This window comes from Prionailurus bengalensis, chromosome E1 (assembly GCF_016509475.1).
Source record: "Prionailurus bengalensis isolate Pbe53 chromosome E1, Fcat_Pben_1.1_paternal_pri, whole genome shotgun sequence".
NCBI classification, from domain to species: Eukaryota; Metazoa; Chordata; class Mammalia; order Carnivora; family Felidae; genus Prionailurus; species Prionailurus bengalensis.
In genome coordinates this window covers 60,952,791-60,980,036 of record NC_057347.1, presented here as the reverse complement: position 1 = coordinate 60,980,036, position 27,246 = coordinate 60,952,791, and the positions used below count along the sequence as shown (strand labels likewise).

The 27,246-nt window shown below is 47.2% G+C and overlaps 1 protein-coding gene across 5 annotated transcripts in view; it reads left to right on the top strand.

The window, feature by feature from the left end:
• The window catches only part of B3GNTL1 (UDP-GlcNAc:betaGal beta-1,3-N-acetylglucosaminyltransferase like 1), a 98,633-nt gene that overhangs the window by 24,134 nt on the left and 47,253 nt on the right, over window positions 1-27,246 (top strand). For 4 of the 5 annotated variants that reach the window (XM_043585487.1, XM_043585490.1, XM_043585486.1 and 1 more), the window contains one exon: window positions 20,229-20,294. In XM_043585487.1, coding sequence (XP_043441422.1) covers window positions 20,229-20,294 — 66 coding nt within the window. Of the gene's footprint in view, window positions 1-827; window positions 1,203-20,228; window positions 20,295-27,246 lie in introns of those variants that run through there. The other variant, XM_043585489.1, reaches the window with a different exon arrangement.

Genomic DNA, 27,246 nt, shown 5'->3' with positions numbered 1-27,246 from the left:
GCCCATGACACATCTCGGGCCTCCTGCATGACCCGGCCTTTCTCTGTGGTCCTGCTGCTGTTCAGAAAACTGCACGCCTCCTCCAGCAGGGCTGTGTGCTTAAGTTAGAAGCGGGGACGGTGGCTGTTACTGAGTTGGCCACGGCGGGATTGGTGTGCAGAGTAGTCCCTCCAAAATACAGTGCCACGTGCTTAAGGGAATCTTTGATTCAGTCTTTTCTGAGTGAGTTTCCCAAGAAAGAGAGCAGAAGTGTTTGGACACCCACCTTGGTGCTGTCATAGTGCCCAGAGGGCACAGGGCTGTGTGGACAGAGTGTGGCCCTCACTGGAGTGCCCACAGGCCACCTGCCCAGGGCCCCCACGAAGGCCTCAGCACACGGAGACTACGTGGGCCTCGGAGCCTCTTTCCCTACAAGCTGGAGGGCTGCTTTGCCTCCTGGACACATCGGAGCCCTCATATCCTGGGCAGTCTTGGACCCTCAAGTTGTTGGCTCTGTGCTTACCGTCTTTCACCTTTGAGTCCAAATGGGCGTGTGGAACCCAACAGGGCCCTGTGTCGGGTGGCCCCAGCATCTCCAGGGTTTGACACGCACAGTCTGGCTTTTGTCTGGCAGAGCGGGAGGTCCTGTGACTCATTTGTGAGTGCCAGAAAGTGATTTGAACCACTTTTGCCGTGAAGCATTTTGTCCAAACTGCTAGGAAGTAGCAATGCTGACTGATCAGAGGCTCGCGGTTCATGTTTCTGTTTCCCTCTAGTTCTGTCCCGGGCGTTTGGGGAGGGTGGAAGGTTGAGGCAGACGGAAAGGGGCTGAGTGCCTACAGGGGACCTGGCTCTGCTCGGAGACTTTGGAGAGCAAGGCATTTGAGCACAGGTGTGGCTGTCACTGAGAGGCCGCTGGGTGGTGGTGTTTGCTCTATTTAGAGCGGCCCACCAGCCAGTAACTTGTTAGACACGCCTGTTGCCAGCGGGTCAGAGGGTTTGTTTTTTCTCCTCTCTGCATCATGTGCCCACCGATTTTTATGTCTCACTTATGGGGTCATTCAGAAAAGAGTATTGTTGTCCGCTCCGTAGAATGTGCTGCGACTTTAGAAAACGGGCAACGTCACGGGCTCAGGTCTGCGACAAGCAGAGCCAGCTGGGTGCCAGGCCTGCAGATGCTTGCTTTTCTGACTGAGTGTCAGCTAGAGATTTCGGCTCCACAGGCGAGCGGGGGTGGGTGGGGTGGTGAGCTGCTCCTGCCCGAAGGAAGCAGGAGAAAGCAGGAGAAAGAAGTACGGGGCCTCCGGGCTGGCGCCTCGCGGCCTCTGAGTCATCTCTGGTCTCACCGATACTGGCATGCAGGGTTTCGTGTGAATAGGTTCAGAACTGAGGTGAGCTTCAGCAGTTCGCAAGCCAAAGTCCTTTTGCCGTTTTGTAAAGTCATCCCTTTCATTCTGTCTTAAACAATGTGTCTGGTAAATACACGCTCCCCTCCATTCAAATAAACAATTGGCAGAAAACCCAAAGTTCTGTTTAAAGGTTGTTTTACGGACTTTATCAACTGATGGGAGTGTGTTGATGCCTGTGTGGTACTCGGCCTCTGGGGGTATTTGCTAGGACCTGGCTTGCAGCCCCCTTTGTGCTGCCAGGGCGGGGGCAGCGCTGGGGGGCGGTCAGGGTGGCCACCTCCCGCCCCCGCCCGCCTCTCCTTCTCCAGACACACCACAGCCTCTCCTTTCTGGGCTTCCTCTCCTCCTCTTTCCTGAGAAATAAATTATGGGCTCTGTTTTAGACCCGAGACCGGGAGGGCGTTAGCTGGGTCAGGAGCCGGGCCACGTGATCTGAGCAGTGACTCTTCCCCAAAAGGCTCGCCTGGATCCTCTGAGAAGCGGACGGTGTCTGTCTCCTGGTTTGATGGGCAGCTGCAAATCAGTGCTGCTCTGGGGGGCGGGGTGCCCACTTGTGCTCTTGGAAGGAAGAGAGATTCCTTCTCGGCACTCATGAAAGGCCTCCCTGGAACAGACAACAGTTGAGGAAAGGGCCGTGTGAGCCCAGAAGTCTCCGCACGTGTCCGCTCACACTGTCCACAGGAGTCGGACTCACACCCTCTGCGCGTGTCCGCTCACACTGTTCACGGGAGCCGCACTCACTGCGCACGTGTCCGCTCACACTGCCCCACGGGAGCCGCGCGCAGCTGTTTGGTGGTTGACAGGCTCCAGCTCTCGCCGAGCGCCACTAACCATGATTTCTTACAGAGACTCAGGCCCCGGACAGCAGTGAGCCTTTGAGCTATTTTCTGTTTGTGTAGCGTGTTTTCGTTGCGAGGCTTAGGAAAGGGGGAGGACCCGGGTGTTTGCCCAGCTGCTCCCTCGAGCGCCGGTCCTGAAACCCCGCCGGCCAGGGGGAGGGCTTGCTGCAAACGTGGGTTGGGACCGCTGCGAACGAAAAGACCCCAGGCCCCACAGGCAGACTCTGTCTGCCCTCACAGGCTTCCAGACACTTCCTTCCGCAGCCAGCCAGCTCCGGTGGCCTCCACCCGAGAAGGAGAAGGTGGCGCGCCTCCTGTCCCACTCCAGTGGCAGTGACTTCTCCACTCCCTGCCCTCTCTGTCCCTCTGTCCCACGTACCCCTGCTGGTTCCTACAGTCACGCTGGCCTGGCAGACAAGAGGGGCCGCTGTGACGGAGCTGGCAGGGGTGCACGCGGGGACTCTGCCCTGGAGACCTGCTGGCTCGGGAACCGGCGGGCAGGGGGTGCAAGGCAAGGGGCCTCTGCTCTCACCTGCGTGAGCCCTGGGCAGTCCTCCATCCTGCCCCTGCAGCCTGGACTCCCCTGTGCTCCTCCTCCCTCCCGCTGAGTCTCTTGCTCATCTGAGGAATTCTTTTCTTCTCTCTCAGTTAAAGGCGCTTCCTTTCTCAGAGGAGCAGGGAGCCAGGGCTGGGGCACTGGCCACACAGTCCAGGTTCTGTCAGTGGAGGGGCCACACAACTTGAACGTGTGTGTGTTCAGTGAATCTGCATGTGTGACCCTAAATGTCTTTTGTGTGTGCTTCTGCTACAATTACGGCTATAGAAAAGTTGTGTATGCACACGGGTGGGGGCTGGAAACTCAGAGCAGTAAAATCCGTGCATTGGGGAGATGGTGGTTCTCTGGAACATTTCTGGTGTCGCCGTGGCACCTGTGCAGTAAACCCAGAACTATGATGATGATTTTAGAAAGCACCATGGAGTGAACTCAGCTTAAACTTTCTTCCTAAATAGTGGGTGTGATTGATTAGAGATATATTTAAAATCAACCGGGGGCGCCTGGGTGGCGCAGTCGGTTAAGCGTCCGACTTCAGCCAGGTCATGATCTCGCGGTCCGTGGGTTCGAGCCCCGCGTCGGGCTCTGGGCTGATGGCTCAGAGCCTGGAGCCTGTTTCCGATTCTGTGTCTCCCTCTCTCTCTGCCCCTCCCCCGTTCATGCTCTGTCTCTCTCTGTCCCAAAAATAAATAAACGTTAAAAAAAAAAAAAAGTTTAAAATCAACCTGACTGGGTTATTCCTTCTATATAATAAAATACACCCATTTAAAGTGCACATTCAGTGGGTCTGACAAACGTCTGCACCCGCGTGAGGACCGCCTCAGTCCAGGCTACCATTTCCTTGTGCTGCTTCACACTCGTCGTGCCCGGCCCCTGGAAGCAGCTACCAACGGATTTCTTTAGATTAGTCATGTAACTATGGAGTCATCTGTTCTTTCCACCCCTGAGGGTTTTTTCCTGTTCTAGAACCTCATAGAAATGGAATCATACAGAATGTGCTCTTGTGGTTGGCCGTTCTTGCTCAGCATACGCTGAGATTCGTCTGTGTTGTTGCTGACATCAGCGAGTCAGGCTTTTTTGCTGCCAAGCTGCATGTTCCAGGGTGCACCTCCTGTAGGTGCCCGTCGGGGGACAGTGTTTGCCTACCTTGAGTACAGACACCATGGAAGTTTGTGCGGGTCTTACCGTGGACATGTACGTCGTTTCTTCTGATCAACGTTAGGGACAGAGCTGGTGGGTGATGTAACACGTTTGCCTTTGTGAGAAACTTTAGAACTATTTTCCAAAAGGATGAACCATTTTATAGTCCCGGCGATTTAAGAGAGCTCCAGTTGTCCCGAGTTCTTACCAACACTTGGAGTTGTCTGTCTTTGTGATTTGAGCCCTGTGGCATGCCTGTGGTACTGTCTCCTTGTAGGTTTAGATTGCATCTTCCTGGTGACTAAATGTGCTTGCTGTGTCTTCATTTGGGTGGTGACTGATCACACATGTCTCTTCCTGTGTGAAGTGTCTTCCAAGTCTTTTGACTTTTTTATTAAGTTGTTTGTCTTGGTCTTGAGTTTTAAGATACAGATTCTTTCTCCCAGTACATGGCTTGCCTTTGTTTTCATTTCTTAAAAGTGTTTTAATGAAGAGAAGTTGTCCATTGTGATTAAGTCCATTTCATTAGTTTTTCCTGTCAAGATTTGTGTTTGTGTGTCCCTTCTAAGAAAATAAGAAACCTTTGTCTACACCAAGACTGTCTCCCTGTTTTTTCCTAGAGGTTTTACTGTTTTGTCTTTTACACATAAGTGTGTTACCTGTTTTGGGTTAATCTCAGTGTGTTGTGAAGGAGGGATTGCGGTGACAGTCTCCCTCCCCTAACCCAGTCCCAGCACCTGGGCTTGGCATCTCTGTTGAAGGCCGAGTGGCAGACACAGCGTGGGTCCTGTGTCTCTGTGCTCATGTTTTCCTTCACGCTGCCTTCGTTCATGTGGCATAGTCATGCTGAAAAAAATCAGGTATGGTTAAATCTTCCAGCTGTGTTCTTCCTTTTCAAAGTTGTTTGTTTGTTTTTAGGTCTTTTGAATGTCTGCAAACATTTAGAATCTGCTGTCAAGTCTGCTTGGACTTTTGTTGGAATTGCATTGAATTTGTAGATCCATTTTGGGGTCTTACTGATCCTGAATGTTCTAATCCATAAACATGGTACATCTCTCCATTTATTTAGGCCTTCTTACATTTTTCAGAAATGTTTTATAGTTTTCAGGTTACAGGTCTTTCATCTTAACAAAATACATCACTAAGTATTTTATGGCTTTTGGTACTATCAGAAATTAGTTTGAAAAGTAAATCCCCCAGTTTTATTGCTGTAATGTGCTAAATTACCTTATTAGTTACAGTACGTTTTTTGTTTGTTTGTTTTTTAATTAAGAATTCACTGTGAAGTGACGAACAGACTTTTACGTGTTTCTGTCTGACTGTGAGCCTTTATCCCCTGTTCTTGGCTCGCTGTAATGGCTAGGACTCTGGGGCAGAGTCCTACAGAAGTGGTTCTGCTCAGAACTCTTGTGTTTGTGTCATCACTTACACTACGAAGAAAAACGCATGCAGAGAAGAGCACCAGATGTAAATGTACAGCTCAGCGAGTTTCATACCGCAGGTATTTGTGTAGCCACGCTGGAAGCCCCTTCTTGCTTCTACCTGATTACCTTCCGTATTCCCCCCAAAGTTAAATACGCTCCTGTTTTGTGAGGTGATAGTCCTGCCTTTTTCTGAACTTTTATAAGTGGTGTCATTTATAGTTTTTTGGATCCAGCTTATCTCACTCTATAGCTTGCCTTTTCACTCTCTGAAAGCTACCTAGTGATGAATAAAGTTCTTAATTTTAAGGCAGATCAATGTAGTCATCTTTCCCTTTACAGTCAGTCCTTCATGCCTTCTTCCTGAGGTATTTTTTTCCTACTTTTAGGCGCTGAAGTTATTCTCTTAGTTCCAGATGCGTTCTTTCTTTTTTGCCTTTTATATTCTGATCGAAACTCCACTTGCAATTGCTCTTGTTCATTTTTATTGAAGTTCAACACATACATAGTTCAGGGCGCAGGTCGTAAGTATGCAGCTCGCTGAGTTATAGGAAACTGTGCCGTCCTGCGTAGTCATCTGCAGGTGCAGGGCTGGAGCATTGCCAAGGTCCCACACCCCCTCTTGCTCCTTGTCAGAAATCCCATCCTCTTCTCCACACCCAAAGTTAGTTTTGTCCTATTTTGACCTTTATGTAATTCCTCGTGTAGTCTTTTGTGTCTGGCTTATCTTGCCCAACATTACATTTTGGAGATTAATGCTGGTTTTTGTGTAGCAGCATTTCACTACCTTTCATTGCTGTGTGATAGTACAATGTATGAAGAGGCCACCTCCACCCTTCTGCTGGCTGGACATTTGGGTGTTTGAGTGATGTTGCCAGGAAATGCTGGTACGTCTCTTTTGGCACACGGCCACTGTACATCTGCTGGTCACACACGTGGGGAGGGACTGGCGTGCCCGCAGTGCTGTGCTCGCCTGCAGCAGGCACTTGTCCAGTGGTATGAGGGTGTGCTACTGGCCTGTCTCCTCCCAACCATTCCTGTGACTTGTCTTCTTCACTTGAGTCATCTGGTCATCACATGGCAGTACCTGTTTGTGGTTTTAAATTCATTTCCCTGATGGCTGACAGGGTTGCAGGTAGATATTTGGATATTTTCTTCGTGTACAGCCTGCTCATGTCTCTTGCCCATTTTTTATGACGTTGCCTCTTTTTTCTTCAATAGGAGTTATTCAGATGTGTCGGATACAAGTCCTTTGTTGAACTTATGAATTACAAACAGCTCCCCCCACTGTGTGCCTTTATCTTTAATTCTTTTAGTAGAGTTTTAGATGAATAGAAGTTTCTAATTTACTGCAGTCCAGTTCACCAATCTTTTCCTTATTGTTAGTGCTTTTTCCCCCAGTTGTGAAATTTTTGTTTACCTCACTCATGAAGATATTTTTCTATATCATTCTCTAGAAATTTTATTTGTTACTTTTCCCATTCTGATTTACAGCTGATCTAGAAATCACTTCTGTTTGCATGTGGGTAGAGGTCCTGAATGACTCCTTCTCGTAGGGATTTCCAGTGGGTGTAGCATTGTTCATTGAAAGGAAGGTCCTTGCTCAGCAGCTGTCCAGTGTGGACGCGTGTAGGGCCTGTTTCTGGCCTCTGTGTTCTGTCCAGTCAGGCTATTGGTCTGTCCTTTGCCACATTGCAGCTTTAGAGAACAAACACAGTGTAGTTTGATTCTGTAAGCCCCCTTATTCATCTACTTCAATACTTCTAGCTATTTTCTTCTAAATCTTTTTGCATTTTTATATAAATATTAGAGTCATTTATTAATTTTCAAAGCATCTCCAGTGAGGATTTTGATTGGAATTATGTTGAATCCATAGATCAGTTATGGGAGGACCGACTTCTTTATGGTATTTCAGTTTCCTAACAGTGAACATATGTCCATTCTTTTACTTACCTCAGTAGCCGTGCATGGCTTCAATCCTTTGTTAAATTAATTGCTTGGTATTTGCTTTTTTAAAAACATTTTTTTCAGCTTACTGAACTATAATTCATATAAAATCCACCCACTTAAAGTGTACAGTTTGGTGGGTTTGGTGTGTTCACAGTGTTGTGCGGTCATCACCACGGGACACACACCCCCATTAGCTCCTGCTCCCCACCCCCAGCTCCCAACCGGGCACCACTGGCTCCCTTTCTATCTCTGTGGCTTGCCTGTTGTGGACAGTTCCTGCAAGTGGAACGAACACAGTTTGGTCTCTGTGACCAGCTTCCTGTGCTTTTCCATCACATTGCAACCAGAGTCAGAGCTTCATTTCTTCCTGTTATAGGGTCATGGTCCACTGTATGCATGGACCACCTTTACCTTCTGATGGCATTTGGGTTGTTTCCACCTTTTGTCTATTATGCGTAACGCAGTCATGAACATTCCTGTGCCAGTTCCTGTGTGGACAGACATGTTCAGTTCTCATGGGTATAAACCCAGGAGTGCTGTGTTGCTCCATGTTTAACATTTTGAGGAATTGCCAGACTGGTTTTTAGAGGAGCTGCACCACCTTACATTCTCACCAACAATATAGGAGAATAATTTGATGTTTTCTGATATTGTAAGTGGCATCGTTTAGAGCATTTTGTAGATCTAGAGAAATTAATTTTTATATATAGAGAGAAAGTAATTTAATTTTGCTTATCAATCTTGTACTCCGAAACCTTGCTAAATTTACTTTTAATTCCAATGTTTCTCTGTTGATTATTTGGGTTGTTTATGTATACATTTTTCCTCTTTCTAAGCCTTGTGCTTTTTATTTTATTTTATTTTTAATTTTATTAATGTTTATTCATTTTTGAGAGAAAGAGAGACAGAGCATGAGCAGAGGAGGGGCAGAGAGAGAGGAAGACACAGAATCTGAAGCAAGCTCTAAGCTCTGAGCTGTCAGCACAGGGCCCAATGCAGAGCTCAAACTCACAAACCATGAGATCATGACCTGAGCCGAAGTCGGACGCTTAACTGACTGAGCCACCCAGGCGCCCCTTATTTTTTTCTTTTTAAGACAGAGTGCTAGAGGGGGAGAGGAGCAGCGGGAGAGTGAGAGAATCCCAAGCAGGTTCCACACTCACTGCAGAGCCTGATGCAGGGCTCAGTCCCATGACCCTGGGACCATGACCTGAGCCGAAATCAAGAGTCACTCAACCGACTGAGCCACCCAGGTGCCCCTCTAAGCTTTGTGCCTTTTATTTTTCTTTCTTTTCTTTAAAAAAAAAAAATTTTTTTAACGTTTGTTCATTTTTGAGAGACAGAGTGTGAGCGGGGGAGGGGCAGAGAGAGAGGGAGACACAGAATCTGAAGCAGGCTCCAGGCTCTGAGCTGCCAGCACAGAGGCCAACACGGGGCTCAAACTCACGGACTGTGAGATCATGACCTGAGCCGAAGTCAGATACTTAACCGACTGAGCCACCCAGGTGCCCCTTATTTATTTTTCTTAACGTGAGTCTCTAGTAAATTTTTAATTTACATCCAAGTTAGTTACCATATGGTGCAACAATGATTTCAGGAGTAGATTCCAGTGATTCACCCCTTACGTGTAACACCCAATGCTCATCCCAACAAGTGTCTTCCTTAATATACCTTCCCCATTTAGCCCATCCCCCCTCCCACAACCCCTCCAGCAATCCTCTGGTCTCTATATTTAAGAGTTTCTTATGTTTTGTCCCCCTCCCTGTTTTTATATTATTTTTGCTTCCCTTCCCTTATGTTCATCTGTTTTGTATATTAAATTCCTCACATGAGTGAAGTCATATGATATTGCCTTTCTCTCACTTACTAATTTCTCTTAGCATAATACCCTCTATTTCCATCCACATAGTTGCAAATGGCAAGATTTCATTCTTTTTGATTCCCAAGTAATACTCCATTGTGTGTGTGTGTGTGTGTGTGTGTGTGTGTGTGTGTGCGCCACATCTTCTTTATCCATTCCTCCATCGATGGACATTTGGGCTTTTTCTATACTTTGGTTATTGTCGATAGCACTACTATAAACATTGGGGTGCATGTGCCCCTTCAAAACAGCACACCTGTATCCCTTGGATAAATACCTACTAGTGCAATTGCTGGGTTATAGGGTAGTTCTATTTTTAATTTTTTGAGGAACCTCCATACTGTTTTCCAGAGTGGCTGCACCAGTTTGCAATCCCACCAGCAGTGCAAAAGAGATCCTCTTTCTCCGCATCCTCACCAACATCTGTTGTTGCCTGAGTTGTTAATTTTAGCCATTCTGACAGGTGTGAGGTGGTATCTCATTGTGGTTTTAATTTGTATTTCCCTGATGATGAGTGATGTTGAGCATTTTTTCATGTGTCTGTTAACCATCTGGATGTCTTCTTTGGAGAAGTGTCTATTCCTGTCTTTTTCCCATTTCTTCCCTGGAATATTTGTTTTTGGGGTGTTGGGTTTGTGATAAAGTTCTTTATAGATTTTGGATACTAACCCTTTATCTGATAATGTCATTTGCAAATATCTTCTCCCATCCTGTTGGTTGCCTTTTAGTTTTGCTGATTGTTTCCTTCGCTGTGCAGAAGGTTTTTATTTTGATGAGGTCCCAATAGCACATTTTTGCTTTTGTTTCCCTTGTCTCCAGAGACATGTTGAGCAAGAAATTGCTGCGGCCGAGATCAAAGAGGTTTTTGCTTGCTTTCTCCTCTAGGATTTTGATGGCTTCCTGTCTTACATTTAGGTCTTTCACCCCTTTTGAGTTTATTTTTGCGTATGGTGTAAGAAAGTAGTCCGGGTTCATTCTTCTGCATGTCGCTGTCCAGTTTTCCCAGCACCACTTGCTGAAGAGATTGTCTTTATTCCATTGGATATTCTTTCCTGCTTTGTCAAAGATTAGTTGGCCATACGTTTGTGGGTCCATTTCTGGTCTATTCTGTTCCATTGATCTGAGTGTCTGTTTTTGTGTCAGTACCATGCTGTCTTGATGATTACAGCTTTGTAATATATCTTGAAGTCTGGGATTGTGATGCCTCCAGCTTTGGTTTTCTTTTTCAGGATTGCTTTGGCTATTCAGTGTCTTTTCTGGTTCCATACACATTGTGGTGTGGGATTGTTTGTTCTAGCTCTGTGAAGAATGCTGGTATTATTTTGATAGGGATTGCATTGAACATGTAGATTGCTTTGGGGAGTATCGACATTTTAACAATATTTGTTCTTCCTATCCATGAGCATGGAATAATTTTCCTTTTTTTGTGTGTCTTCAATTTCTTTCATAAGCTTTCTATAGTTTTCAGTGTGTAGATTTTTCACCTCTTCGGTTAGGTTTATTCCTAGGTATTTTATGGTTTTTGGTGCAATTGTAAATGGGATTGATTCCTTGATTTCTCTTTCTGCTGCTTAATTGACGTAAAGGAATGCAACTGGTTTTTGTGCATTGATTTTATATCCTGCAACTTTACTGAATTCATGGATCAGTTCTAGTGGTCTTTTGGTGGAATCTTTTGGGTTTTCCATGTAGAGTATCATGTCGTTTGCAAAGAGTGAAAGTTTGACCTCCTCCTGGCCGATTTGGATGCCTTTTATTTCTTTGTGTTGTCTGATTGCTGAGGCTAAGACTTCCAATACTGTTGTCGATTAACAGTGGCAAGAGTGGACATCCCTGTCTTGTTCCTGACCTTAGGGGGAAAGCTCTCAGTTTTTCCCCATTGAGGATGATATTAGCATTGGGTCTTTCATATATGGCTTTTATGATCTCACGGTATGATCCTTCTATCCCTACTTTCATGAGTATTTTTATCAAGAAAAGATGCTGTATTTTGTCAAATGTTTTCTCTGCATCTATTGAGAGGATCATGTGGTTCTTGTCCTTTATTTTATTGATGTGATAAGTCACATTGATTGTTTTGTGGATATTGAACCAGTCCTGCATCCCAGGTATAATCTCACTTGGTTGTGGTGAGTAATTCTTTTAATGTATTGTTGGATCCAGTTGGCTAGTATATTGTTGAGGATTTTTGCATCCATGTTCATCAGGGAAATTGATCTATAGTTCTCCTTTTTAGTGGGGTCTTTGCTTTTGGAATCAAGGTAATGCTGACTTCATAGAATGAGTTTGGAAGTTTTCTTTCCATTTCTATTTTTTGGAACAGCTTCAAGAGAATAGGTGTTAACTCTTCTTTAAATGTTTGGTAGAATTCTCCTGGAAAGCCATCTGGCCCTGGACTCTTGTTTGTTGGGAGATTTTTGATTAGTGATTCAATTTCTTTACTGGTTATGGGTCTGTTCAAATTTTCTATTTCTTCCTGTTTCAGTTTCGGTAGTTTATATGTTTCTAGGAATTTGTCCTTTTTTTCCATATTGCCCATTTTATTGGCATATTAATTGCTCATAATATTCTCTTATTGTGTTTATTTCTGCTGTGTTCATTTTGATCTCTCCTCTTTCATTCTTGATTTTATTTATTTGGGTCCTTTCCTTTTTCTTTTTGATAAAACTGGCTAGTGGTTTATCAATTTTGTTAATTCTTTCAAAGAATCAGCTCCTGGTTTCATTGATCTGTTCTACTGGGGTTTTTTTGTTGTTGTTGTTTCAATACCATTGATTTCTGCTCTAATATTTATTATTTCCTGTCTTCTGTTGGTTTGGGGTTTTATTTGCTGTTCTTTTTCCAGCTCTTTAAGGTGTAAGGTTAGGTTGTGCATCTGAGACCTTTCTTCCTTCTTTAGGAAGGCCTGGATTGCTGTGTACTTCCCTCTTATGACTGCCTTTGCTGCATCCCAGAGGTTTTGGGTTGTGGTGTTATCATTTTCATTGGCTTCCATGTAGTTTTTAATTTCCTCTTTAACTTCTTGGTTAGCCCATTCATTCTTTAGTAGGATGGTCTTAGTCTCCAAGTATTTGTTACCTTTCTAAATTTTTTCTTGTGGTTGCTTTCGAGTTTCATAGCATTGTGGTCTGAAATATGCATAGCAAGATCTTGATCTTTTTTTACTTGTTGAGGGCTGATTTATGTCCCAGTTTGTGATCTGTTATGGAGAATGTTCCATGTGCACTCGAGAAGAATGTGTACTCTGCTGCTTGAGAATGAAATGTTCTATATGTATCTGTTAAGTCCATCCAGTCCAGTTGTCATTCAAAGCCATTGTTTCCTTGTTGATTTTCTGTTTAGATGATCTGTCCGTTGCTGTAAGTGGGGTGTTGAAGTCCCCTACTGTTATGGTATTGTTGTCAATGAGTTTCTTTGTGTTTGTGATTAATTGACTTATATATTTGGGTGCTTCCCGTTTGGAGCATAAATGTTTACAACTGTTAGTCTAATAAATTGTTAACTAGAAGTCATGACAATGGCGTTTTCGTCTCCTTTGCAATCTCAGAGAGTGCATTGAACCCTTTCACTGTTAAGTATGTTGTTTGCTGTAGATTGTTGTCATACTTGTCCTTAATAAAGCTAGGGACGTTCTCTTCCAAAGCTGAAGAAAGAGTAGATGCCCCAGGCAGAGGAAGGGCTCCTGTCACTGTGCCTCCATCTGGACTATATCCCCCAACAACCCCTCAGGGCCTGCCCCTTGGGCTGGAAGACCCCCAGCATCAGCGCAGATATTTCCTCCAAGTCTTTTCACCTTCTGGTTATTCTGCACACAAATTTGAAATTTTGATGAAGCCTGTTGATCAGAGTTTTCTTTCTATCACTTGTGCTTTGTTGTCAGATGTAAGGATTCTTTGCTTAACTCAGGGTCACCAAGATTTTTCTGAGTTTCCAGTTTTAGCTCTCACATTTAGGTCTGTGGTCTACTTTGAATTCCTTTTGTGTGTGGTGGGGATTGATATTCATTTTTCCCTTCCAGTACTGAGGCCCCAGCCTTTGCCTTGCCTGGGCCATTCCTCTGCTTGTGGCTCTGCCTGTGTGGGTCTGCACACATCCCCGGGCCAGGTGGTAGCTCTGTGGCTGTGAGTTTTGAATCAGAAAGCATAAGATCTCCATCGTGTTTCTTCTTTTGTCAAGACTGCCATCGCCATTCTGGGTCTTTACTTCTCCATGGGAATTTCAGGATCAGCCTGCCAATTTCCATAAAGACACAAGTAGAGGTTTTGGTATGTATTGTAGTGAATCCATAGGTCAGTTTGGGGAGAACTGTTTTGTAATATTGAGTCTTCTGATCCACTAATGCATGATGTCTCTTCTGTTCATTTAGATCATTCACTTGTTTCAGCAATGTTTTCTGATTTCCACTGTACAAGCCTTGGCACTTCTTTTGTTAAATGTATGTCTAATGGTTTTATTCTTTGATGCGATTATGAATGTATTATTTTATTTCAGATTATTTGATGCTAGTGTATAGAAATACAATTGAATTTTTGAACTGTAAATTGTATTTATTTTTTATCATTTTATGTTGTTTCATCACAGCAAGTGTGCCCCTTAATCCCCATCACCTACTTCACTGCCTCCCCTCCCTTCTGGTGACCATTAGTGTGTTCTCTATAGTGAAGAGTCCGTTTCTTGGTTTGTTTCTCTCTCTCTCTCTTCTTGTTTCTTTTGTTGTTGTTGTTGTTATTTTTTTTTTGTTTTTTTTGCCTTTCTCATTTGTTTCTTAAATTCCACATATGAATGAAACCATCTGGTATGTGTCTTTCTCTAACTGACTTATTTTGCTTAGCATACTATACTCAAGCTCCATCCATGTCCTTGCAAATTGAAAGATTTCATTCCTTTTTATAGCAGAGTAATATTGCGTAATATATATAGGTCTTACACCTTTATCCATTCATCAGATGATGGACGCGTGGGCTACTTCTGTAATTTGGCTATTGTAAATAATGCTGATATAAACATCAGGCTGCATGTATCCCTTTGATAGTGTTTTTGCACTCTTTAGGTAAATTTTCAGTAGTGCAATTGCTGGATCATAGGGTAGTTCTATTTTTAACTTTCTGAGGAATCTCCATACTGTTTTCCTCAGTGGCTATACCAGTTTGCATTCCCACCAACAGTGTAAGAGGATTCCCCTTTCTCCACATCCTCACCAACACCTGTTGTTCCTTGTGTTGTTAATTCTGACATTAGTGTCAGAATGGCCTTGTGTAGCCATTCTGACAGGTGTGAGTGGTATCTCAGTGTGGTTTGGATTTATATTTCTCTGGTGATGAGTGATGTTGACCATCTTTTTTCATGTGTCTGTTTGCCATCTAGACATCTTCCTTGGAAAAGGGTCTATTCAGTCTTCTGCCCATTTTTAATTATGGGGGGTATTGAGTTTGATAAGTTCTTTATAGATTTTGCATACTAACCCTTTATCAGATGTGTCATTTGCAAATATCTTCTCTTATTCCATAGACTGCCTTTATTTCCCCACAGTAAACCTTCTGTGATGTGGCCTCTTCTCTCTTTGGTTGTGCCAGTCTGCAGGTTGATTTCTGGGGTATTTGGGGGTGATTTTGGTCTAGTTATGTCCATGGGATGAGGTGTGCCCAGGGTTCTCCTACCCTGCTGCCATCTTCCTCCTCTGAGTCAGTTGCCTTTTAGTTTTGTGGATTAAAGACCTAAATATAAGACCTGAACTCACAAAAACCCTCCAGGAGAAAACAGGCAGCAACCTCTTTGACCTCAGCCCTAGCAACATTTTTCTAGGCGTGTCTCCTGAGGTAAGGGAAACAAAAGCAAAAATAAACTCTTGAGACTTCATCAAAATAAGTTTCTGCACAGTGAAGGAAGTGGTCAACAGAAATACAATCGATTTTTGTGTTCTGATCCTGTATTCTGTGACCTTGCTGAACTTGTTAGTTTAGTATTTTTTTGTGGATCCTTTAGGGTTTTCTGAATACAAACTCATGCTGTCTGCAAACTGAGGCAATTTCACCTCTTCCTTTCCAGTCTGGGTGCCTTTTACTTTCCTTTATTGCCTGATCCCACTGACCAGAAGCTCATGCGGTGCTCTGGGCACAAGGGCAGATGTTTTCCCTCATTCCCAGTCTCAGGGAAGACCTTTCGTTGCCCACCTTACAGACGTTAACTGTAGGGCTTTCGTAGATGCCTTTTATCAAGATGAAGAAGTTCCTTTCTATTCCTATGTTGTTGAGAATTTTTCTCCTGAATTGCCACTGGATTTTGTGAAATCCTTTTTCTGCATTTATTGAGGTCATCAGGTAGCAATTGTTCTTTTTTTGTCAATATAATGTATGATATTAATTGACTTCCAGATGGTGAAGCAACCTTGCATTCCCAGGGATATCCCATTTGGTCTGGAATAAACCTTTGTACTTGTTGCCGATTTGGTTTGCGAATATTTTGTCAAGCACTCTTTCATATATGTTCATGCGTCATATTGCTCTGTAGTTTTCTTAAGTTGTCTCTGACATTGGTACCGGGAAGTACTTAGCCACTTGGAGTGAGTAAGATGTATCCCTGCCTCTACCACTTCTGGAGCCTTTGTGGTGAAGGTGACATATTGTTTCTTCTTTTTTTTTTAAGATTTTATTTTTAAGGAATCTCTGCACCCAACATGGGACTTGAACTCACAATCCCGAGATCAAGAGTCATGTGCTTTACCAACTGAGCCAGTCTGGCACCCCTGTTTCTTCTTTAAATGTTTGGTAGAATTTACTACTTATGCCGTCTGAACTTGGAGAGTTGTGGGGAGAGATTTTTATTTATTTTTTATTTTTTTTAACGCTTATTTATTTTTGAGACAGGGAGAGACAGCATGAACGGGGGAGGGTCAGAGAGAGAGGGAAACACAGAATCCGAAACAGGCTCCAGGCTCTGAGCTGTCAGCACAGAGCCCAACGTGGGGCTCAAACTCACGGACCGCGAGACCATGACCCGAGCCGAAGTTGGATGCTTAACCGACTGAGCCACCCAGGCACCCCATGAGATTTTTAATTTTTTGTGGGGAGAGATTTTTAATTACTAGCCCAATATTTTTTTTTTTTTTTTTTTTTTACTTTTTATAGATCTCTTCAGATTTTTATTTTTCTTTTTCAGTCAGTTTCAGAAACCCATATCTTTCTGGGAATTATCTGTTTCATCTAATTGTCTGCTTTGTTGGTGAGCAGTTGGTTTGGACTCTCCTGTAGTTCTCTTAACTTCTCTGAGGCCAGCCTTGCTGTCTTCCTTTTCATTCCTAAATTTACTTACTTGCGTCTTCTCTTTTTCTTGGTCTGTCTCGCTCAGGAGTCAGCAGATGACAGCTCACAGGACAAAACCCCTGGCAGCCTGTTTTTTATGGTCTCTGAGCTAAAAATGGTCTTTTTATTTTTAAAATGTTATAAAAACAAAATAACAAACAACAACAACAACAAACCAAGAATATTGGCAGAAACCACATATGGCCACAAAGACCAAAATATTTACTCTCTGGCCCTTTATAGAAAAAGTTTGTTGGTCTCCAATCTAGCTAAAAGTTTGTTAAATTTGATGTTTTCAAAGAACCAATCATTGTTTGAATTGATTGTTTCTGTTGCTTTTCTTTTCTCTGTCTCTTTCTGTTTCTGCTCTGATCTTTATTATTTTTTTCTTACTTTTGGTTTAGTTTTCTCTTTTTTATTGTTGTTTCTTAAGAAATCAGTCTTTGTTGGTACAGGTGTGGCTTTTGCCGTATTGCTATATCATGTTTTCATTCAGCTCAGAATATTTTATAATTGTGATTTCTTCTGCAACTGTTGGCTGTTTAGAAGTAAATTGTTCATTTCCACACGTTGGTGGTAGATTTCCCAAATACCCTCCTGTTTTTGGTTTCTGACTTAACTTCACTGTGGTCAGAGAACAGGTTTCATATGATCTTAATGCTTTCACATTTGTGGTCCCTGCTGCGTAGACGAGCCTGCGCTGGTGGGTTGAGTGCTGGTCGATGGCACTGCCTCCCTTCTCTCTGCGGGTGGCCTGGCCTGTCCAGCCGTCCTGCCCGGTGCCCACAGTGAGTGTCTGAATTTCCAGCTTTTGCTGTTGAGTTGTCCCTTTCTTTCTTCAGGTCTGTGCTTTTTATTTCCTCTTCCTCTGTGGCCAGCACCCAAGTGCATTTACAACCTTTACTTTTTGATGGCGGCCCTCTGTCCGCGTGTAGCCTCCTCCCCGTCTCCAGGCATCCTGTTGCCGAAGGTCTGTCCGTCTCTCTGGCTTCAGTTTGCGTGGGATCTTCCGCCCTCCCACGTTTAGTCGCTCTGTGTCGGAACCTGATATCTGTGTCTTGAAAATAGCACGTCAGTAGATCTTCTTTCTGTGTGTGTGTGTGTGTGTGTGTGTGTGTGTGTGTGTGTGTGTGTTTTAATCCAATCTGACAGTGTTTAGTTTTGGTTAAAGAATTGAGTTTTTTCACATTTGTTGTTTATTTGGCTGTGTGTGCTCATGCGTTCCCCGTTTACTTTCGGCCTCACGTCTCTTTTGTTCACGTCTTCTGTCCTTGCTGCTTCCACCTATTTTATTGAACAGATATTTTCCAGTGCACTGCTTAAAATTACTGATTTTTAACTCTTTGAGTTATTTTCTTAGTGGTTGCTTTCTGAGAGTCTTACCATGTGTTGTTTTGTCTGCCTGGTGACCCTCGTGTGCTGGCCGCTGTGTTTTAGCACCTGTGCAGTCTGAGGCCTTGCCTCAGATGAGAGTCCTCCCTCAGAGACTCCCCCTCACTTCCTCCGGGTGCCTGGGGCCCTGTGGCCATTGTCCCTCAAGCCCCTGTCGCCTTGGGGAGACAGCAGCTGCGGCCTGAGCTGGCAAGTGCGGTGGGTGAGCAGCACCCACTCCCTCCCTGACACTGAGCAGCCCTGGGCTCCCGTTTCCCTCCTCTCAGACTTTCGTTAGGCTCATTGATGCCTCCGGGGCAGAAATGGCTGGTGTTTTCCTGTTCACACCCCTGCCTGGATTTGGACCCAGTACCCCGAGTGCTTCTCGTTAACTCTCTATTGCTGTTAAGATTTTTAAGATATTTTACACAGCTTTCTTAGCTGAACAGAGCAGGATTATTTGTGTGCCAAAGGCTAGTGTGTCATTTCTGCGGGTGGAACCTGGAGGCCTCTTGACTGGGGTCAGGACCCTGTCCTGGCACATGAGCAAGTAGCAAACCATGAGCAGGAAATTTCTCCATAAGTCAGAATTTTTGGCAGAAACACACAGGTAGCTAACATTTGATAATTTCTTGACCCTGTACTTTGCAAGCAGGGTTTCAACCTGTTAGTCAGTCTGCTCTGTCTCCTCCCCTTCTTCGGGGAGCCTCCTGAGCACATGACCACATAACTTCTGTCTTTGAGTCTGAAAGCCAAGCATAAAGACACTTAACAAACACACACACACCCACACAAATTGACCTTGCTTTCTGCCGTAGAGGGAGATCTTCTTGTGGCTGGTGGCAACTTTGATTTGCAGGCAGCACGTCCCATCCTTGGCTTCTGTCTGCCTCTAGCTCTTGCCTGACCGTGGCCCTGGCCATCCCCAGGAGCCCATAGCCATACTCTCCCAGGGCCATTCTCACTCAGAAGCTACTTAATTTGAAGCTCCAGGTTTCTTTGAACTACAAAATTCTTTGACTAGATGAGCTTGTTTCTACCTAATATTATTGTGGTCAGAAAGGAAACAGCATTTCATTCTGAATTAATGTTATTTTTATAATACATCAAAATCCTTTGCCCTAGGCTGCCGAGAATGTTGTTTCTTAACTGGGTATCATTGTGGAACTTCAGCCAGTCTGGGGACCTTGCACACTCTCAGGCAAACATGTGTGGAGGTTTCTGAGCCCTCCCTCCTGTGCACTGTGGGGTCAGGACTGTGTATCCACCCCTTAGGCTCCTCTCCTTTGCATCTCAAATACCAGGTGACTTTTGTTAAAACCAGCTCCTGGTGTTGGGCACCAGCTGTGAACTCTGGACCTTGACCAGAATGGGGCCTTTTGCAGGACACGAAAAGTGGTGCAGATCATGGCCACCAGCAGAAACACATCTGAGCTTGTTTATTAAAATAGCACATGGCTTTTCTTGTGTAATAAAGACCTTTTCATTCATCCCATCAGCAAGTTTTTCTTCTTTCAAAATGGTCTCGGGAGAACAAGGAGCTTCTCTGTGACCTACAGGCCAGTGTGTGCTCTGAAATCATGGGGTACCTGTCATGCTGCTTGGTTTGGGGGCTTCTTTGCTCCTTGCGTTTCTCCTGGAATTTCTAAGCTAATTGTCAGTGGGGGTGTTAGCTGTCTTCAGTATTCTGTATACTTGCAGGGGTTGACTTTATTCAGACACGCTGGGGGTGATTCTAGTTCAGGAAGTGGTGGAAACTTACTTTAGAATGTTCTTGAGAGACAGGAATTTCTGGGCAGTTTTGGTTTTAGCAAATATTGGTTTCTCAGTTAATCCCATGTTCAAATTTTAACCCTGGCACGTAATTGCTATGAGACCTTGGGTGAAATACATAGCCTTTCCAAGCCTTGTTTTCGTTGGCTACAAAACAGGGATAATTTTAGCTGCCCTGCCTTCAATTATACAAGATTGTAATTTAAAAAAAAAAAAGTATATGTGAGCGTTTTGTAACTGGTGAAGTAATCGAAAATATAATTCAGTCTTGAGCGGACATTTCATTTGTTCTACAAGTATTTCTGTAGGCCAACTTCTAGAAAGTTGGGCTGGTCCAACTTCTAGAAAGGCACACAAGATGCCCCTTCCCAGTGGTGTGGGGCCTGTGTCTTAGGGATGTGTATCCTCAGATTGCTGGACGAGGCCAAGTGCCCTCTGGAGTGCTTGCACATGGCAGTGTGAGAGCCATCGTGGGGACTGCCAGCATCTCCCTGCCAACTAACAGGGTTCCTGGTCCCATGGGTAGCATCTGCATTGCCTGTTCCTGGCTCTTGCCCATTTTGCTGTTGGCTTTTCTATCTGTTTCTTTCTTGTTTGTGGGTTATGTGAGTTTAAACTGTGTTCTTTTCCTCAGGATGACGTCATGATGCCTCAGAGGGTGAGATTGCAACTGGAAGCTGCTGCCCAACACCCGACAAGTGTAAGTCTAGGCATCTGTCCCTGGTGCATGTGCGTCCTCTGTCTGTTCCCAATGCGTGTGAGTCCTGGCATCTGTCCTTACGTGTGAGTCCTGATGTCTGTCCCTAATACGGGTGAGTCCTGGCATGTGTCCCTGATGTGTATGAGTCTTGGCATCTGTCCCTGATGAGTGTGAATCCTGACGTCTGTCCCTGAATGTGAGTCCTGGCATCTGTCCTGAATGTGAGACCTGGTGTCTGTCCCTGAGTGTGTCTTGTGTCTGTCCTCAAGTGTGAGTCCTCTGCCTGTCCCTGAGTGTGAGTCCTACCTCTGTCTCTGACACGTGTGAGCCCTGTGTTTGTCCCCGAGTGTGAGTCCTGCATCTGTCTCTGAGTTGTTGTCCACTTTGATGAAAGTGATGTCGCGGCTGTTTGCATTAAGGCTCTTCTTTAGGCTACGACTGCCCCATCAGAGCATGAGCAGTGGCTCTTAGATCTCTAGACACTCAAGGCTGTTTTCCTGCGCACACAGGGCTTCTCGGTTTGGTTTTATTTTCATGAGTATTTCTGACGCCGTGTGTAGAAGCACACACTGTGTCAGCAGCTTACAGGGTTATTCTTACTACCTATAAGTCCTCAGACTACAGTTCTCAACTTCAGAAGGGCTTCCCAGTTGTCATCCATGAGCCAGGACCGTCTTCCTGGGTACTCGTGGGGTGAGGGCCTCATTTCCTGACCGGAAGCCCCGTGTAGGGGAGGTGTCACCTGCCCACGTGGACCTGAAGGGCATCACAGACCCAGGGGCACTTGCCTCTGTATAGCTCCAGCCTGGTGGCTGATCCCAGAGCCTACGTCTGACCCTAGCACCCACTGCTTAAACGTCTGTGCCGAAGTTTTAGTGAAAATGTCTGAATTACTGTGATGATCACTGATCTTAGAAATCGTCAAACAGAAGGGTCTGCAGGACTGCTTAAACCAGCTTCCGTGCCGTCTACCCAGTGGGCGGCCTCCCTCCTGCCCCCAACTCCAGGTTCTGCTCCCTCTGCCACAGTGCTGGATCGGCGCCTGCACTGAAGCTCCTCCAGCATCACGGGCACATGACGAGCCCCCAGGGATCTGATTCTGGGCATCAAGTGGGGCCTGAGCTCAGCATTTCTCATAGGCTCTGGGTGCCAGAGGGCTCAGGCTGTCCCCAGGCCGTGTGTAGGGCAGGGCAGGGCTCAGCAAGCCATCCTCAGCAAACCTGAACGGTGTGAGGGACTGTGAGAGGCTTAAAAGTGCACAAGGTAAAATTTCCCAAGGAGCTTGAACAACTTTTGTGCATCCAGATGAATAAATTCTCTTCCAGCAGTTCTTTGTTTTGGAGCTTTGAATTCAGTGCACGGACTTTCTGCTTCTAAAGAAATTCAGCACCCTGTGCTTTCGTCTCCAGCTGCCCAGCCCCACACATGACTCTGTGACTCAGGGTCTTGGGCTGCAGGCACCTGGTCTGCCCTGTAAACACGTGCTCATGCTCCCCTCAAGGGGCTCTCACTCAGCTTGATGCTGAAGATCCTCAGTCCCTGAAGTGTAACTGCACTTACATTGCTTAAAATGACACATTTTTAATGTAAACATGTCCTTGAAATATACCTGGAAGAAGATAAAAAATGGCCCCTCAGCTGCATCTTGAGAAGCTACTACAGTGCTCCTCAGGCTGGAAGCTTCCGGAAGGTGGGATGCATAGGAGGTTTGAAAGTGCCCAGTTGCGCTCCTTCATTGAGAAGTGACCTCTCGGCTGGCATAGTGTCTTGGGGGCCACTGTGCGTCCTGGGGTCCTGACGGCAGGGGTGTGATGTCACTGGCTGGTGAAACCAGGCAGGCAGGGAGCCAGCACCCACAGCTTCCTCATGACCGCTCCCTGCTTGAATGGGACCAGCCGTGTCCTCCAGGAAGTCAGCTGGTCGCAGGTCTGAGTCATGGCTGCAAAACCCCTTCCTGGCAGCACACAGGTGATGTTTGAGGAACTGTAGGGTTAGGCTCCCAAGTGGGCACAAAACTGACCATGACAGACAGGAGGTTGCTTGTGGCCAGTGCTGCCTACGTCCGAGCCAGACCCCAGAGCACAAAGGAAGCGGGAGACAGTGCAGTGTTTGAGGGCGTGAAAGCCAGGGTGTGCAAGGCACACCTTCGTAGGTGCTGTGGGGCTTGCACACGGTTCTGCAACATTCACCAGATCCTGACAGGAAACGGGTCGGCCAAGTGTTAGAACCACGGCTATGTACAAATACAGATTTCGTAGCAATCAGCTACCACAGACCCCAGGAGATGCTTGCTAAAAGTTTACACAGACTCTTGAATCTCTGATGCTTTCTAGCTGGAAATGAACAGATGTCAGAAAGATGCTCTGACATACAGTGTCGACAGGTTACGGCATCTCCTGAAAGCCCCCAGGGGTGGTGGCTCAGCACTGAGCCCTCGCCCCTCAGCAAGCATCCTGTGAGGCTCATGGCAGGTGCTTGTGCTGTGGTGGGCAGCCGTCCTGAGATGCCACATCTCTTAGAGTGATGCTCACGTGGTAGGGGTTTAAAATATGCTCTGCATTAAAACTTCTGAAGAGTTTGTCACCAGTGTTGATGACTTAGAGAGTGAGATTTGTTCTCCATACTGCAGAAATCAAACACATTTTGCTTCGTTAATGGAATGGTTTTGGGTGGTTCTTCACGCATAGGTGCAAATGGATTGCCAAGTCTTGGGACACATAAGGAATTTGGGGAAAATGCACACTGTCATTTTGTCTTAATTAAAACATTAGTTTGCATTTTTATAGGTTTTATAAAGTTCTAGGTTAGAGTTTTCCTTGTTAACCTCATAAATTTACTCGATGTTGTGTTCCCACGTTCAGGAGAAGCTGCTTGCTCCTGCTGCATGTCTATCCCAGCTACAAGGAGAGGCCAAGTGGCGGGAGTGGTTGCTCCTGTGTGGAGTGTAGACCGGGATGCCATACTCTTGTTGCCCAGAGCAAAATCAGCAGAGTTGTTGCTGTGGGGCTGATTTTTGTGTTTTTTTTTTTTTTTAAGTTTATTTATTTTGAAAGAGCGACTGGGGGAGGGGCAGAGAGGGAGAGAGAGAGAATCCCAAGCAGTCTCCTTGCTGACAGTGTGGAGCCTGATGTGGGGCCTGAACCACAAACTGCGAGATGATGACCTGAGCCACAACCAAGAGTCGGACCCCAGGTGCCCCAGGGGTTTTTTGTTTTGTTTTAAAATCATGACTTACAAAAATCCTAATTTGCAGTTGCTGGTTGGTTATGTCAATTATGTTGTAGTTTGTTTGGAAAAATGAAACGAGTTCTAAGGGTATACTTGTCCTTAGTCATTTTTTTAAGGTCATTTACAAGAAGACCATGTAATTATGAAGCAAAGGCCCTCGGTGACAGTTTCCATAAACTGAGCCATTGCATATTTACTGCAGAACTTTTGGGGTGTCTGATGTTGGGTGCCATGGGGCAGCTCCCAGGATAACATTTACCTACCTGCTTATCGGACACTGCCGAGCGGAGATCAGCTCTGGGATGGGTGTTGGGGTGAGTCAGGGGAGCCGCTGTCTCTGGCCTGGGCCTTCCCTGTGGGGTCTCCCATGCAGGAGTGCAGAGAGGGAGAGCGGTAGGGTTAGGGTTAGGGTACGTAGTTTCAGGAAGGTGGAAAGAGGTGAGGCAGCCCCACAGGAGAAGTGGGGGCCCCTTGCACAGGTGTGCAGCTTCTGGATGCAGTACTGTTGATGGCTCCTCCACTGTGGCCTGGGACAGTTGGGCCCCTGCAAGCTGGTGGCGGGACTTCCTACCTCCCTGAATTGCTGTGTCTCCAGGGGGCTTGGAGGATTCAGAGGTAAATCCTGGCCTTGCTCTGTTAGCAGCAAGCTGGTGAGCATCCTGTCTGGTGGACACAGAGTTGTGGGAAAGCTGGGGAGTGGGGGGTGGCAGGCTCCTCTATCCTCCAGGTGAGGGGGCCGTGGGGGCCATGGTCCTTCTGTCCTTCCAACACGTGCACCCTCTGCTCAGCACGCCCTCAGCCCACCCTAGAAGAGTGGCCTCTGCTGGCTCTTTTCCCCACAGGAGCCTGCAGTAACAGCTCACTGAATGATACCACTGCATAGGAGGGCCACCTGAGCCCATGTCCCAGGAGCCACACGGCCACCTGAAGAGGGAGCACGGTCACTTCAAACAGGACAGGGTGTAGTTTGCCCTGACACGTGGGTTGCGAGACGGTAGACCCACTGTTGGCATCTGTGTGCCCCACAAAGCCCACAGTAGGTGCCATTCCCGATTCTGGTTTAGCACTTCGGGAGCGAGTGCCCCCTGGACGCCCCGTGGTGGCTGAGAGAAGGTTTGCTCAGCCTGGCCCCACAGTCCACCCTCTGCCTCACAGTGCACAGGACTGGCTGGGGACCCCTGGTCTGCAGTGCAGATGGGGTGTGAGAGCCTCAGTGGCTGCAGCTGGCCCTGGACGAGGCCCATGGGGAAGGCCTTGGTGCTGGTGTCCCCACCGGGGACAGGCCTTGGTGCTGGTCTGGTGTTTATACAGCATCAGCAGAAGACGGTGGGGGTGGGGGGTGTCGCAAGGACCCAATGGAATTCAGGCGGGAAGCCCGAGAGGTCAGGGACCGGAGACAATTGAGAGGTGGGGGTGGAGGCAGCTCATGTCCCACAGTTGGGGGCTTCGCGGGGTAAAAACCACATAACCGAGCATGCTTTCCTCCACGCGTGCTGCACGTTTATGTGACCGTCACACCTGAGTCTCGTGAGTGTGGCCTGTGTACACCCCAGCCATGGCTGATACTTAGTGCTCTCGAGACACTAGCACACCTGTGTTTGTGGTGCCACGGGCCCCCAGCCAGGGCTCTGCATGTGTGTGAGCCTCACGGGCTTGACTCCTAGTTGTGAATGTTGTCCAGGTAATTGGAAGTTGACCTAAAAGTAAAGTTTGGTTTTTTCTAACCGTCCAAGCTGTCATCCATGAGTCACAGGGAGTGGGTCCCCCACAGCCAGCTTCTCTGGGTGGAGCAGGTCGGGTCTCCCCTGGATCCCGTATCTGCCCTCTTTTCTGACCAGCGTCCCACACACACTTCCGGAAGCCAGGTCTGCTCGGGTGACAGTGGAGCCCACGGCCGGCGGGGTGACGGCGTAGACTCTTCCAGCTTTGCCACAGTGATATGTGCAGGCATTCCTTCCTCCACAGGCCACCCCTGGCACGCCTGCCACCACTTCTCTTGCGGACCCGCAGCCTGTGCCCAGTGTGACAGCCCTGTTTCTTAAAGTTCCGGAGAACAACAGCACGGCCCCTCGTCTTCCTGAGTGCTGGTCATCCTGGCGCGTGGCCGGAAGGTGGCTCCGGCCGGGGGCAGGGCAGATGAAGCCGGCGCTTCTGCCAGGTGTTGTCTTCCTTGGACTTGGGTGTGACCGACACTCAGTGTTGCACTAGTTCCAGGTGTTCGCACACGTCTGTGGTCTGCGCCTCGTGCTGTGCTCACCGCGAGCTCAGCTGCATCTGTCCCGATGCAACACGGTTCCCACGCCACCGACTGCATCCCCGGCCCGTGCCTTCCGCCGCTGACGCACACGCCGCCACGCAGCCGCCGCACACGCCGCCACGCAGCCGCCGCACACACTGACGCACACACTGACGCACAGCCTACAGCACGGCCGCCTGTCTCCAAGTCCCTTTCAGACTGACCAGGGTCTGCACAGAAGGCGCCAGATTTTGGCCTCGTCTGTTCTTTGCCAGCCAGCCAGCTGGCCGTGGGCTTGATGAGGTGACCGTTATTCAAGCGTCCAGACGTAGTGGTGTGCAAGCCCCCCAGTTACCACGCGCACAGACACCGCGGGTCTGGACCTCAGAAAGGGCTTTGCTCTCGGTGGGCCTCAGCTGTGGGCGGGGTGCGGCTGAGGCCTTGGTGGCTACTGGTGGCCGCGTGGCTTCCTCGCTGCTTGGCAGCCGCGTCCAAAAACAAGATCCTAAGAGAATAGACTGGAGGCTGTGTTGTCTTGGTATCCCTTTGACCCCCCCCACCCCCCCTCCCGGGTTCAGGGGGAGGGACGTAGATCCCAGGCTTGGTGGGCGCCAGTCAGGCCAAGGGCAGGCAGAGCGGTTGGACAGCTACCTCCATTCTGCGTCCAGTAACCTTCTTTACTTTCTGACCTTTTTTTCCCAGCCAAACTGCTGGATCTGAGACGCCCCCATATAAGCTCAGAAAGTTTCAAGAGCGTTTGTAGGGACCACACTCCAGGATCCCCTGCCATCTGCCCGGTTGGCAGCACATGCTCTCAGAGGAACCGGCCAACACCTCTCCAGAGCCTTACTCTAGCGGCTACTTTTAGGTGTGTGGCAGGAGGCAGTGCATCCCCAAAGCCAGCACGCGCCCTTGGGTTCATTCAGCCTGTGCTTACTGAGCACCGCCTGCATACAGGGCATTGTGCTAGGCTCCTGTCACAGCGGCTCTGCCCCAGGGCATGTGAGTCTCGCGGCACGTGGAACATTGAGCATATGTTGTACTCGGTCACTGGAGACGTCTCGCGCCAGCCCTCCTGCTTTGGAGGCGGGGGGTTGGCTCAGGAGAAGAGCTTGGTGTCACGCTACAGACACGTCTTCAGGAAGAAAAGGTTTCCCGTGGTTTCTGTTCTGTGGGCCAGGCCACTTTGTTTTCAGAAAGTGTTAAGGCACACAGAAGTACCCTCCTCTTCATCTATAGGTGCTCTCGCCACGGAAGGCAGATGTCACCTCACCCGCCCTCTTTCTCCATGTGAGACTCCACCCCACTTGGCTCTAGCCTTCATCAGAAGCCAGCATCTGGGCAAAGGGCTCACCGTGGAAGCAGCGTGAGCACCCGCGAGCCCACAAGAGCCTCGTCCGGCTGGACACAAGCGCTGGGAGTGGGCTGCTATGCGCCTGGCCCGTTTGTCACCCCTAGCAGCTGCTCAGGACGCAGCAGGCGTGGGGC